This window comes from Lepus europaeus, chromosome 1 (genome assembly GCF_033115175.1).
Source record: "Lepus europaeus isolate LE1 chromosome 1, mLepTim1.pri, whole genome shotgun sequence".
Taxonomy (NCBI): domain Eukaryota; kingdom Metazoa; phylum Chordata; class Mammalia; order Lagomorpha; family Leporidae; genus Lepus; species Lepus europaeus.
In genome coordinates this window covers 124,695,281-124,710,977 of record NC_084827.1, presented here as the reverse complement: position 1 = coordinate 124,710,977, position 15,697 = coordinate 124,695,281, and the positions used below count along the sequence as shown (strand labels likewise).

Sequence of the window (15,697 nt, the reverse complement as noted above, 5' to 3'; positions counted from 1 at the left end):
TTACAAAAGCTAAAATTTACCATCAGTCTCTTTACAGAAAAAGTGCTGGTTCCTGCCACAGACTAATCTGATTAGTGAGTATAGTTTGAAAATAAACATACAACATAGTCTTATTAGACTTAATTAATATCTTGTCTATATTATTCTGATTCTAATAGAGACTCCAGTATTAGAATGGCTTAAGATGAAGTCATTTATCCTCACATGCCATACAGCATTTGAGAAAGTGACATCCTAGACCATATAACCCTTTAGTGCTTCTGGCTGTAACATCTCTAGTTTCTGATCCTTGGGTTTGAAAAGTTAGACGATTGCCAGAACAATATGTAGTAACTAGCAAAGCAGTAATTCCAAACAATGTTGATCATTTCAAGGTAGAGTTCAACTGGTTGTATGCTATCCCGACATTTTAGAGAATGGCTATGATTTACTCATTCCTGTGTAGTAAACCTTTGGATTAAGTCAGTACATGCTTGCTTTGTGGCACATGTTAAAAGGAAGAGAGAAAATATGTGGGAACATGGCTGTTCTACATTCCCCCTGCTGTTCTGTAATTGTGTTATAACTCAAGGCACCTAAGAGTTTCTAAAAGTAAACTTCAGGTGCATATTAAAGTTTAATTAAGACTTGTAGAAGAGCTGTTTAGAAATAGACATTTATAAAATATTCTGGCTTATAACCAAGGCATTAGTCACTGAACACCTTTGGGAAAGAAGTTGGCACTTAGACAAGCAACAGAAGGTGAAAGCAGTGCATAAACAGCTAGGTTCCAAGACAACAGCAAATTAAAGAGGAATGCAATTTTCAGAACAAGACTGGGTTTATTTTCCATTTTTAAGCCACACTGCCACATTACCATAATTACAAATCAACTCTTTTTAAAAAATATATAACTTACTGTATTTTGATTCATTAACAAGATGCAGTCAAAGGGATACCCACCAGTTTTTCATGTGAGACATAATAAAGGAGCAGGTGCACATCTGGAAGTGCGACAAGACTGAACCACAGCTTTCTCCAGGATTCATAGTTCATTCTTCATTAAAACATGCATAATGCAGACTTGAAATTTACAAAGCAGTCTACAATCCATGTAACTTAAACAAATCAAAGGACAGTGTACATACAGAATCATAACTTAATAAGAAAAGGAAGAAAAATAGAAAAAAGGTGCATTACAGCACCAGGCTGTATGTGTTTCCTAAGTCAATGATACCATTTTATTTTGAAATAAATGCTCACCAAGTCTTAGTATAATAAATGCACTTTGCTTCACTAAAATCTATTAGGGCTTAATAGCTAACTTGTTTTTAATCAAGATGCTAGGACAAAATATAATATATACTGATACCATACCTTACTATATCAAGTATGAGATTCATTTATTTGATGAAAGAGTAGCCTGCAGCAAGTGGTCTATGGGCCCACATACAATTTATCCTCTTTTTCTTTACCACCGGCTTCAGAAAAAATGACAAATTGAAAATTCTTGTCTATTGGAATAGATCAATAGCTGACATTCATGATTTTAGTGAATAGAGCCAGACTCACTGAAGTCAAGGTGAGAATCACAGATGAGGTTGGATTGAAAGTCTGAACTAGTAATTAGCATGACTTAGTATTAAATCATGTAACTCAACCTCCTAATACACTGTATGGTCAGTGGGGCCATATAGTCCTACTGTCTCCATTTTTAAAATAGGCAGCCTTAAGGGGCTGGTGCTATGGCATAGCAGGTAGAGCTGCTGCCTGCAGTGCTGCCATCCCATATGGGCACTGGTTCTAGTCCTGGTTGTTCCAATTCTGATCCTGCTCTCTGCTATGGCCTAGGAAAGCAATAGAAGATGGCCCAAGTCCTTGGGCTCCTGCACCCAGGAGAGAGATCTGGAAGAAACTCTAGCTGTTACAGCCATTTGGGGAGTGAACCAGCAGATGGACGATCTCTTTCTCCCTCCCCTCCTCTCTCTCTTTCCCTCCCTCCCTGCCCCTTTGCCTCTCTGTAATTCTGCCTTTTAATTAAATAATTTTTTTTAAAAAGGGTAACCTTAGTAGACTAGTTCTTCTGGGAATAACAGTACAATGGCACATGCTGCTCACTGGTCACTGACTGTCCAACAATGATTTGATTTCTTGGCTTCTAACAGAACCCTAGATTGTTCAGGTAGTAAGCAAGATTCCTTTGATATTGTGGAAAACAAGTCTGTAGTCCAGCAGTGGGGAATGAATCCTGGTCATCTAACATGAGCATAATGAATCTATTCTCCTTCAACAATAATGGATTCAAGGCTGAGAGCGTGACACAGATCTGGTTACTCAGAACACATTTCATGTGGTACTTCCTTTCCTGGAAAGGCAGCCTCAAATATTTTTTCTCTTGCCCTTTTATTTTTCTTGCTTGGAACTTTAGTGCTATTGCAACTCTATTGTGACCATGAGGAAAAAGCAAAAAACTGGAATGGTAGCCATCAATGTGCAGTCTTTGGTACCTGTTCACCAAACCTGTAACCATCTCCTCCACTCCAGACTGTTTACTATGCAAAATAATTAAATTCCTTTTGTTTGTTTCTTGTAATCAAAAGGATTCTTGAGGGCTCTTGTTGTAGCACAGCAGGCTGAGCTGCCACTTGCAATACCAGCATCCCATACCAGTTGCCAGTTCAAGTCTCAGTTACTCTGTTTTCCAATTCAACTCCCTGTTACTGCGCCTGGGAAGGCAGACAATGATGGCCCAAGTCCTTGCCACCCATGTGGGGGACTGACATGGAGTTCCTGGCTCCTGGCTTTAGCCTGGCCCAGCCCGAGCACTTGTGGCCATCAGGGGAATGAAATCAGTGAATGGAAGATCTGGAAGATTCATTTTCTCTCTTTCCTTCCCCCTCACCCTCTCCTTTCATTTTTGAAGAAATAAATAAATCTTTTTAAAAATACTAACTGACATGAAAGCAATTGTTCAGGGAAAGGCTGGATCATATACCCTGAAAGCATGATAGAATACAAAAGAGATGTTGTGTCATATTATACCAGTAATCTATATGAAAGATTTTAAACTGCCTATGTGATGGATAATGTCTACTCCTATTTGTAATCTCAATGAAGCTATATTTGTTCACCTTTATCTTATACTGGAAGTCTATTTGATTGTAGCTTACTGTCCTGAGAATTTAGAGGTTCAGTAGGAAGCCTTGACTTAATGAAAAGATGATACAGAATGCATAAGCACTGTTTAGTGTACTGTTAGCAGTTTATTATCATGGTCTTCAGAAACTCATGTTCTTTACTGAGTAAATAAATTTACCTAAAACAGGTTTATAGGTCTGGTGTGCATAAATACCATTAGCGCTAGTGGAATTAGACTGGGACAATGCCTAGAACATATGGTCACCATTTGCTTACCCTTACTGAGAATGCAGTCTGGACACCTATCTGGGAGAGGTTTATTTTTGTCTGATAGAATACAATTCACTACGACTGCCAAATACATCGACAGAATCACCTACTGTGGATCTAAAAAGTTAACTGGAAGAGTCTTAATTCCAAAGTTCCTCAAGTAAGTTGGCGTTTACCTAACAGGAATAGTCTGCAAATTTCCTAATTAGTGTGAAAGGTCTGGTGCCTACTACTTCACACTGACATTCATGCTACTACAAACCACACAAGACTGACAACTACTCACCCAGTCATAGCAAGTAACATTCTCAGGACACACAGCATGTGTGCAGAAAATGTTTGGAATTTTCAATTTTTATTTTGTGGCCAAATTAAACTGTTGTCATGATCTATGAATATTCTAACCATACTGTGCAGTAACCCCTCTGTATCCACAAGGAATACATTACAAGAGTTAAAGGGAGTGCTGGAAACCACAGACAGTACCAAAACCTATTATATATATACATACATATATATATGTATATAATATGTATGTGTGTATATATATGTATGCACACACACATATACTATGTTTTTCCTACACAGACATACTTACAATAAACTTAATTTGTGAATTACACATAGCAAGAGATTACCAACAATAACCAATAATAAAATAGAGCAATTACAGCAAAATTTCTTATCCTATCACTACTCCTAAACTTTGGGGCCATTAAGGAAGATAAAGGTGACTTGATCACAGGCCTCGGAGATATGATGACAGTTGATCTGATAATGAGATGTCCAACAAGTGACTAAGAGTCAGGTAGTGTCTACAGGTGTATACACTGCACAAAGGGATGCTTCCTGTCCTGGGAATGAAGCAAGATGAACTAAGACTGCATCATACGCTTCCGGATGAAAACTTTTGAATTCTTTACTTATGGAACTTCCTATTAACTGAAACCATGGCAAGGGACACCATGATTAAGGGCGGACTACTGTATCAAAACTAGTAACAACTTTTATCAAAACTTCTTGTATACCAGGTATTACACTATGAATTTGGCCTGCCTTATTGTTCTTAAAAACAAGCTTACAGACTAGGTACTATTTTTTCAACTATTTTACAATGAGGAAAGAGGCTTAAAGAGGTGATAAAGACCACTCAGGCAGTAAAATGGTGTATTTAAGTCTCAAACTGGGTCAGTCTGACTTAAAATCTGAAGCTCTCTAACCACCACTACATTGGTGCTCAGGTTTTAATGTCCTAACAACTTGGAACCCTTTTAACAGTGAGTATTTCTAATCTGGTCCCCACAGTTTCTGATTTAGATGTCCAGGGTCCTGGGAACAGTCATTTCTGTCAGACATTCCGGGTGAGTTTCATTAAGGTAACTCAAATTTCACACCTTGCGAAATGCCACCTTACACCTTGCTGGCTGCCACTTAAAATTCTAATAGACTCTACATTTTGACTCAAAGAACTATTATGACTTCAAATTAAATTGCAAAGAAGGTAAGTTTTTAATGTGAGGAAATAGGTAATGGGGAAAGCGGAATTACTCAAGTAAAATTTCCATATCTTACTTTTCTAAGATATAGCTTCTTCAACTTCCAGGAAAGAAGCTTTCTTAGCAATGTTTTCACACAAATCCCAACATTTTCTCACAAGCCAGAGAGTCTGCAGTACAAGGTGCCAAAGGTGACAGCAGCAGTGTATGATTTAAGAAAATGAAAACACTACTGATGTAGAACTTAGAAAAGCTTTCCCACAAACAACTCTTACAAAAAAGTCTGTGGTCAGGGCTGGTGCTGTGGCTTAGTAGGTTAAGCCTCTGCCTGTGGCGCCAGCATCCCATATGGGCACCAGTGCCTGTCTTGGCTGCTCCTCTTCCCATCCAGCTCCCTGCTAAAGGCCTGGGAAAGCAGAAGATGGTCCAAGTGCTTGAGGCCCTGCACCTGCATGGGAGATCCAGAAGAAGCTCTAAGCTCCCAGCTTCAGACTGGCCCAGCTGCAGCCATTGTGGCCATTTGGGGAGTGAAACAGCAGATGGAAAACCTTTCTCTGTCTCTCCCTCTCTCTGTCTATAGCTCCGCCAGTCAAATAAATAAATAGAATCTTTTTAAAAAAAAGTTCATGGTGGCAGAAATATCAAGAAAGTACCTAAATAGGAAAGTCATCATTTACTCAACTCATAAATTAGCAAAGGTGCCACACTAGATGTCAAGATTCAAAGCAGGCAGCAATCAGTGTCTTTGGATCATCTCAGCTGTCAATCTGGAGAATTTAAGTGTAAAGTCCAATTATCAGCCACAGAGGTTATAGTTTCTTGGCCCTTAACTGTGGAGGATCAAGTCTATTTGCAGGCATTGCCCAAGGGAAAAGAGGTAATTTATTCCTCTTACACATGTAATCCTGCCCCAGCAGGGGACTGAGTGCTCTATGCTGTTTTATTCATTCCTATTTGACTCCCTATCCCAGGTAGCATAATAGCTATTTTGAATCTTTTCCCGTTTCTTTCAAGTTCCCAAATCTACCCTTGCTCCCCCCATATATGAATTTGTTTTTTATATCCTATTCATCCATGGATCCTCCACACTTCCCTTTCTTCCACATGGAAGTTTCTTAAAAATGTTACAGTTCTTTTAACAGCTCCTTAGCTCAAGATAAAGAGCATCTTAACTTCTCCTTAAGGCTGATGCCTTCAACCTGTGAGCCTGACCCCCTTATATACTGTCTTTTTTGAGACTCTTATTCCATTTTCAGCAAACCTCTGTCAGTCACCCACAGTATTCCTGGCACTCTGTTAGGCATCAGGAACACAAAGATGACAAGACATGAACCTGCCTTGCAGCAGCTTCTAGGGCAGCTTGGAGACAGACACGCAACAAAGGTGAATACAAGCGCAAGGGGGCCAGTGGCGACTGAGGTTTAAGTAGCTTCCCCCAGGAAACCACTTAGATGTAAAAGATAATCTAAAAGTAGATGAGTGGAAGTGAAAAGATATGGAAAGTTACTGGAACACAGCACGGCCAAGTAACTACAGAGAGTCTGCCACTGATGGAAAAAACACTCAGGGGAATTGCTGAAAAATGGCACTGAGGATTTCTGATTTTAAGTCTACAATGAGCAACTAAAGTGCTGTTACCAGATTTGTATGTTATGGACAGCTCACTCTGGAAACAACATGGTGAATGAATTAAAATCATACAACAGTCTTAACCAGTAGTGGGGAATGCAGGAGCTCAGTAATCCAGGTAGGATATCAAGTACCTGATTCAGAGCAGTAGTGGCAGACAGAGTGCACCATGATGGGTGAGAACTATACTTAAGTCCATAGAGCTGTAGAGCTTAATAACTGATTAGATGTCAGGAATAACAAAGAACGAAGCATGAGGGCTGAGCCCTAGGCTTCTGGCTTTGATAACAAACTAGTGGTTATATACACTGGATAGTTGCTAGGAAGGCACCGGAGAGGGTGTGTGCAATACGCAACTGGATTGTGGCTGTGAAACTCCAACAGGCAGGCCAGGTGAGACCACAGCTGTGAGCAAGATTCCCCAGGGAAAATATGGTACTGAACGGAAGGGCTGAGGGAAGACCGTTTAGGAAGCCCAAATCAAAGACCTTCAAAGACAACTGAGAAGGATGGAGGGCTGGAAAGGCAGAAGACGAGTAGGAAAGGATGGCACCTGAGACTGAAGGAAAAGATGTTCAGAGAAGTGAAGAGCTGCCAAACGCATCAGACACAAGTTCAAGTACAGACTGAAGGTACCACACGGGATTTAAGCTGAAAACCTCTAACTGCTTTCTTAAAATTAATTAATTTTTAAAGAATGCAAATTTTTTTTGACAGGCAGAGTGGACAGTGAGAGAGAGAGAGAGAGAGAGAGAGAAAGGTCTTCCTTTGCCGTTGGTTCACCCTCCAATGGCCACTGCAGCCGGTGCACCACGCTGATCCAAAGCCAGGAGCCAGGTGCTTCTCCTGGTCTCCCATGGGGTGCATGGCCCGAGGACTTGGGCCATCCTCCACTGCCTTCCCGGGCCACAGCAGAGAGCTGGCCTGGAAGAGGGGCAACCGGGACAGAATCCGGTGCCCCAACCGGGACTAGAACCCGGTGTGCCAGCGCCGCAAGGCAGAGGGTTAGCCTATTGAGCCATGGCGCCGGCCAAGAATGCAAATTTCATAAGTACATTTCAGGAATATAGTTATTCTTCCCACCATATCCACCCTCCCACCCACACTCCCACCCCTCCTCCTCCTCCCTCTCCCCTTCCCAGTCCATTCTCCATTAAGATTCATTTTCAATTAACTTTGTGCACAGAAGACCAACTCTATACTAGGTAAAGATTTCAACAACTTGCACACACACACAAACTGAGAATAAGTATCTCATAACACAACTCATTGAGACAGAGGTCCCGCACGGCGAGTTAGTGCACAGTGCTCCTGTTGTTCATTTAACAATGAACGCTTTTATGCATGACGTCATTGCTTTTGATCCTCATATTATATATCCCTGATTAAATGAATACTACTTGATAAATATGTAAGAATTCTTCAGTTGAGCTGACCTGTTTTCAGTACACTCTCTTCTCCTTGATCATAAACCCTGCACTGTGATTTGTATACTAAACTCTGCAAATGATATTCTTCTTTATTCCCACCAATCACATTTTAGATGTCAATTCCCATGACCTTTCCCTCAGTCATTACTATATGTGCTCTCTCCACATAATTTTATAGTATTTTGTTCCTCTTTTCATATTCGCCTTTGGCTGTTTCACCACGGACTTCCTTCTCCTCTTAGTTCTCTGGAGATACCTGTGCAATCTCCTAAAGGGACTCTCTGTGCTTCATAAGCTTTTAAAATAAAATTGTCTCCAGTATTCGATTCTCAATTCTTTCCTCTAGGAAATTCACATTTCCAATACCTGGGAAATCTCTCATCACACTTGTGTAGAAGAACTTCAAATTGTAATCCTCAACTATATTTTCAAATGAAGAGCTACATACAGAAGTCCCACCAAATTCAACATGCCCCAGGTGAAACTTGCTTCCTTTATTTCTAGACCTCCCAAAAATAGTTGCTCATTTCCCTGCCTTGTCACTCGTGGATCCTTTTCCCTCCTTTCCTTTCCACATACAATCAATCCTCAACCTGAAGCATGCATCTTTTTTCTCTCTGTCCCTCTGATACAAACAATTTGAATATGAGGGGTCCTCCAAAAATCTATAGACAATGCATACTATTAAAAAAACCTGCTTGGATTTCAAATCTTTTATGCCAAAATAAAGTTATCTTTTGATTTAATCCATGAACTTCCTGAACTCTCATTATGTAGGGAATCTAGATATAAATTGCAATGGTTTATTCCCATGGTAACAACCACCACCAATATTGACTTAGTTTCCGCTATGTATTACGTGCAATTTTAAGCATTTCACACATTTTTCGCTTTTGTTATTTCCCCTTCTTTGAGTCTAGAAGAGGAAGATTGTTTATTCTCCTTCAAATTCATTATACATGAATTGTACATTAGTCTGAATGATATAACCAGTTTTCTAGGTGACAAGAAACTTGTATAGTGAAAGCTCATTTTGCCAAAAAACTTTTAACAAGCGCTCATAAATATCTAAAACAAAACCATAGCAATGATAACCTAAGGCACAATCAAATCCTGAAATATCTTCTGAGTTACTGATAAAATATTAAGATATGTTTCCTAAAGGCTTAGGGCTCATATGTTTTCATTGTTTGAAAAGTGGTAATCTGTGAATGCATACTTTTTTGCATATGATTTAATCATTAATCTTAGAACAGTGTTCTTTTCCAGTTCTTTAGATGCTGCTAACCTCAAAAGTTAGTTCTTAGTCTTTTATCTTTGGATCCCACAAACAAATGCCCAATAGCCTCTGATAATGAGTAACAGAGAATATACTTACTTCAAAAACCCAATTTTTGCAGAAACCTGTAAATCAGCAGTACAATTTTCATGAGCACAAAACCTTGCAAAGTTTATCTGAAAATAAAATATAATATTTTTATTTTAGTTCAATAAGTAGATGTATATTTTAAAGACATCTGTCATGCACAATGCAAATAAAATTAATATATCAAATTAAAGATTCCTTATTTTATCTCTCACAAAGAGTTCAATTCAAGAATTAGTTAAGTTAAAATGATATAACAGTAAATAAATGAACTTCTTCTAATATGTAATTTTAAAACTGAAGTTTAACATAAGATTTGAGAAAAAAGTTAAATGAAAGGCACTTGACAGATAACTGGAGAATATTAGCCACCAAGAAATTCTTCATCAAGTTCCTCATAAGTTTCTTATTTCACATAGACATAGCATTTACTCAATTTTTGCAGATGCAGGGCTGTGATTTTATATTCATTGAAATTACACTAGTAAACATTTTCAAAAGTTACCTTGAAGAAACACTGAATAGAACTAAATGATAGTCTTTCATAGGGTTTCCAGAATTTAACTGTTAAGCACTTTAATAAGATCCACAGATAACTACAATATACATGGGAACACTTAAAAGAAAAAAAAATGGAGAGAAAGAAAAAGAAAAGAGGATGGCAGGGAGAGGTGAAAAGAGGGAGAGATGGAGAAGAGAGAAATGTGGAAGGTAAGGGAAGGAACCATGTGCAGGGAGTAGGAAGTAAGGGGGGGACTATCAAACAGCAAGCCAGGCCACAGTGGGCCCATACCGGGGGGGAGAAGTTTAAACCCTTCTCTACACAATTAAGTGCAATGCTTTTCTGCCACTGCAATTTATATAGTAGGTTATTCTAAGAATCAAAATGTCAGCCAAAGTTTTCACTTGTATGCTTGCAATATTCATACTTTCAATATTAAAAACATGCAGAAATAGTTGGTACTGAAAATTGAAGTTCAACAGCAAGAGTGAAAAAATTGACTTGTATAAATATTTTCATGGAAGGGTAGAGAGACAATTTGCCCTTGCGTTATTATCTTCATTCGATCTAGTATTCTGGACCAGACAGTGGTGATTATAAGCTGAAATGTCTTAACACAGCTTAGAGTGATGTTGCCTTGACAGGAGATGACCCACACCTTTATCTTTTACACTAGGCATGCCACGAGCCTATGTTTTAATGGATGCTTTTGACCATGCCCAAACACATCCTGTTGACTATATCCTTGTGTTGTCGGACAGTAAAGTTTGAACAACAGCATGACTGAGAATAACTGCATTGTCTGTGAAGCTGAAATATTTGGGGATAATTTAGAAAAGGCAGTTCATAGGTTACAATGTATCTAACTTAAAATGCAACTGATGTTGGGGTGTGGCTGAAAGGCATGTTACAGAATTCAAAAATAGAAATCGCCCCAAAACATAAATACATGTGCTTATAAACAAATAAAAGCCAGAAAGGAATGTGACTGACAAGGCAGTGAATTCGTGGGAAAGGTGAGATGGAGACATAAAACAAAAACACGTAACTATTAAAAAAGAATTCAGAGATCCAGTTCATTTCTTCAGAATTATGCCATTTTTGAAAATGTTCTAAGTGAAAGAAAATATTCCTACCACTTTTTTAATCATGTCTTTTTCTTTCTTCTGCTGAAGAATTGGCTGCAGTGGTGGGAATTCTTTTGCACTTCGTTTAGTGATGACGTGCTGCCCCAGGCGGTAAGCAGCTTCAATCTGAACTGGAGTAAGGATGTCCCTCACGTCTTTCTATGGGGATTAAAAACCGTAAGAATGACAAAGATATACATGCAAATGAAAAATATATAAAACATCCTACTTCCTTTCATAAGGCCAAAAATAGCAACTGCAAGCCAAAGCAAACACTTTTCATCTAAATTGTTAAAAAATAACTGAACATGTACATTTTTACACATTGCAAACAGTTCCTATATCTTATGAAAAACACAAGCAGCATAACATTGAAAAACTGTATGTCAAGCAATAATACTTTTGGGCTTTCCTTCCATGCTATTTTCTTTGCTTTTTAAAAATAACTTATTGTACCATAAGCATTTTTCATTATTATGCCCTTGTAAATCATGCCAAAATGCTAATCAATTTATTCCATTTAACACCGCATTTTAGTAAACTTCTAGAAAAATTTTATCAATTAGCTTATATTAGTAGCACTGATTAAATTCAATCATGTCTATTATAATACATCTTTTAAAAAATCCTTTATGGGCCTTTCCTATTATATTTCCATTTCAATTAAAAAAAAAAAAACTTACTTGAGTGTCAGAGTAAGAGAGAGCAAGAGCACTCTCATCAACTGGTTCACTCACCAGATGTCCACAACGGCTAGGGCTGAGCCAAAGCCAGGGGTTAGGAATGCAATCCTGGTCTCCCACATGGGAGGTACGGATTTAACTAGGTGAGCTGTCACTGCTGCCTTCCAGGGTCTGTATCAGCAGAAAGATGGAATCAGGAAGTACAGGCAGGTTTCAAACCCAGGTACTTAGATGTGGGATGCAGGCATCCCTCACTCACGACTATACCAAATGTCCGTTACATCTTCTACCCCATTATGAATGGCATTTCAGAAAGGTATTTGTTCTGCACATTTTATATCCTAGTGACTTCACTGAACTCCTGTTAGTTGCTACAGCTTTTTCAGGTCTTTGTACTAGGATTTATTTATCAATTTGGAATTATTTTATACTTACTATTTTAGTAATTTCTATAGAGCATTTCTCATTCCTGCTCTCATTTATGGAAATTAATCATTACATTTATTTTACTTTTTTATTTGACAGGTAGAGTTACAGACAGTGAGAGGGAGAGACAGAGAGAAAGGTCTTCCTTCAATTGGTTCACTCCCCAAATGGCTGCTATGGCCGGTGCTGCGGCAATCTGAAGCCAGGAGCCACGTGCTTCCTCCTGGTCTCCCATGCTGGTGCAGGGCCCAAACACTTGGGCCATCCTCCACTGCCCTCCCGGGCCACAGCAGAGTGCTGAATTGGAAGAGGAGCAGCCAGGACTACAACCCAGCGCCCATATGGGATGCCGGCACCGCAGGTGGAGGATTAACCTAGTGTGCCACGGCGCCGGCCCCTGAATCATTACATTTTTTAAATTTATTGTCTTCTGCCCTCAAATAGCTCTGGAGTTACTCACAATTGTCAGTGTTCACACATTAATCTTTCTTTCTACGTGCAGGCATTAATTGTCTTTTTTAAAAAACGTTCTCCATGAGCTTAAAAATGTTTTTACCTTTTCATTTGAATATTAATTATTTGCTCACATACAGATGCACAAATAATAAATAATCAACAAAAAGTAATTTGAAAGCATTCAGAATTCAATTAAATTGAAAATGTTCTAGACTCTCAAGTCTGTGAGAAGAAATATATGGAAATTAGGCAAAATCGAAAATGCTGTATCTCTCGGGCACTTGTCTGAGACCTCCACAGACAGCAATGTAATTTTCCAAGTATACTGAACAAAACAGTCTTCTCCCTGTAAGAGTAGGCTAGCAAGATTTTACTAATATATGAGGATTTATTACCAAAATCAATTGACAAATTATATGAAATAAGACATGCTACAGGCAAATCTATAAAAGTATATTAAGTCCAACAAAAGTTGAAAGTAGAAATGACCTCAAGGTTTGAGAGGACAGCTTACAATCAACAGCAAGAACTAATACAGAAAATATGTAGTGTTTTCTTATTAAAATTCTTACTATACTCAGAAGATAATCTGAAGAATTGGTCTTAGAATTCAATGTCGGCTGGCGCCGCGGCTCACTAGGCTAATCCTCCGCCTAGCGGCGCCAGCACACCAGGTTCTAGTCCCAGTCGGGGCGCTGGATTCTGTCCCGGGTGCCCCTCTTCCAGGCCAGCTCTCTGCTGTGGCCAGGGAGTACAGTGGAGGATGGCCCAAGTGCTTGGGCCCTGCACCCCATGGGAGACCAGGGGAAGCACCTGGCTTCTGCCATCGGATCAGCGCGGTGCGCCAGCCACAGTGCGCCGGCCGCGGCGGCCATTGGAGGGTGAACCAACGGCAAAGGAAGACCTTTCTCTCTGTCTCTCTCTCTCACTGTCCACTCTGCCTGTCAAAAAAAAAAAAAAAAAAAAAACAGAATTCAATGTCTTTCACAATAAACATTAAAATGTAAACTTCAGTTGCTTCTACTTTTCAAATGCCCATTTTAGTTTACAGGTTCTTTTCATTTAAAAAATAAAGTCAAGATGGGTGTTTGGCACAGTGGTTAAGACACTGCTTGCTATGCCTATATCTGATATTCCAGTGTCTGGCTGGAGTCCCAGCTCCTCTGGTTCGTATCCAGCTTCCTGTTAATGTGCACCCTGGAAGGCAGTGGATGAGGACAGCTCAAGTACTTGGGTCCCTGCCACCCTTGTGGAGAACTGAATGGAATTCTTTGCTTCGGTATTGGCCTGGGCCAGCCCTGGCTGTTGCAGGCTTTTGGGGAGTGAATCGGCAGAAGGAAGATCTCTCTTTCACTGTTTCCGTCTCTCTTTCTCTGCCTCTTGACCATTAAAGAGACCCACACAATAGGGTGCCCACATGCATACAGCCAGGCTAGGCTGTTAAAGTAATTCATAACTGAAGTTTCTACTTCTGTCTGATGAGCTCCTCAGGGTAGAATCCTGACACTGTAAACGATAGACCTCCTACTGAGCAACCTCCTTGGTGGACCAGCTTTTTTTTTTTTTTTAAGCTAAGTTCTTACAGGATTAGATTGTGGCTTACACATCACTGCCTAAAAGCAAATAAACTTATTTTTAAAAATTTATTAATTGGCAATTCCTACTCAGATTAAGGATGTGTTATTTATATCTATAGTAACTTCTGATAAAAACCAATGAAGTAAATTAACAAAGAGAACAAATACCACCTACAAGCCTGCATCTCTTTCATGTTTTCATGTCATTATAAAAAGGATATAACTTTTCATTTACATTTTAAATACATTAATGTAGTGGTTAGGGGAGGTGGTCTGAAAGAGAAGTACATGCTCAAGTCTTGGGCCCATTATTCATGATCTGCATGACACTGGGCAAGATACTCAATCTGCCTCTGCTTCAGTGAGCTCATCTGAACATGGGAATGATGAGGATGGTGACAATACCTGTCCCTTACTGCTGTGAGGACTGAGTAACACAACAGATTTGAAAATTTAGATATCATAACCATGTGTACACTATTTCAAAATGTGGCTATGTAAGCCAACCAAAAAATTACAGAGTGTAAGTTTTTAAAAAAATAAATTCTAGTGAACATTTGGAAGGAATGGAGAATTTGGAAGAAAACTGGATTACTGCCAATCAATGAAAAATAAATAGAAATGAGAGTTATTAGATTTCTATTAATTAAATGGTATCTGGAAAACGTGGAGCATGAATCACAGTATTCAAGATCTGACAAATTTTCCATTTTTATAGACACTTTTATTAAACAACTTGATGTTGATCAACTCAACATGAAACCCTGACCATGTAGGAATGCTGCAAATCAAGGCCCAAATCCCAAATTATCAACTTGTAAAAATGGAACAGCTTGAAACCCTGAGTATTACAATAGCAAACTTGATTAAATTATTCCCCAGGTATAGGAGCTAGACAGCCACTGATGGTCCCTCCACATGTCCACTATTTTAATTCTTCTCAACAAGCTTGCTTTGACCAAATCACATGTTATCTAATTCATACTAATTTTCCACAAGGTCTTCTCTACATCTGGTGTATATTACTTTCATTATACTAATTAGCTATTAATTATGCTTTTCTCACAATATACAAAATGTACGTGCACTCTTGCAAGAACTGTATTTGACAGATATTCACACTTACTTAACTTTAACAGCTCCACCTAAGGAAAAAAGCTGTAATATCAAAAATGTCTAGAAGTGACTAATTAAGTATTTGGGAGAGAGAAGTAGATTTGCTTAAAAATTTTTCATTTGGATGAGCATGTGCTATCTACATTAAAAATAATGAAGATTCCATGACACATTTTTACGGACACTTACCTAAAAATAGGGCACCCACAAGCATACAAATTAGCACATGCCTGAAATCACACAGCATCTGCCTTGTTGCTTGACTTTCATGAAAATATTTATTCCTGGTCAACTTGAAAGATGAGCTGTAGGAGGCAGCATTGTGGCAGAGATTAAGCTGCTGCCTGAGACTCCAGCATCACATATCAAAATGCCAGTCCGAGCCCCAGCTGCTCTGCTTTGAATCCAGCTCCCTGCTAATGCACCTGGGAAGGCAGCAGCAGATGGCTCAAGTTCTTGGGCTCCTGCCACTCATATGGGAGACCTAGAGATTCTGGCTCAT

The 15,697-nt window shown here is 39.1% G+C and overlaps 1 protein-coding gene across 1 annotated transcript in view; it reads right to left on the bottom strand.

Annotated features, from left to right (window-relative positions):
* ITGA4 (integrin subunit alpha 4) overlaps positions 1-15,697 on the bottom strand; it is a 108,666-nt gene that overhangs the window by 31,304 nt on the left and 61,665 nt on the right. Inside the window, exons 16-17 of the mRNA XM_062188675.1 lie at positions 10,947-11,096; positions 9,321-9,397 (exon numbers count right to left, since the gene is read on the bottom strand). Coding sequence (XP_062044659.1) covers positions 9,321-9,397; positions 10,947-11,096 — 227 coding nt within the window. The remainder of the gene's footprint in view (positions 1-9,320; positions 9,398-10,946; positions 11,097-15,697) is intronic.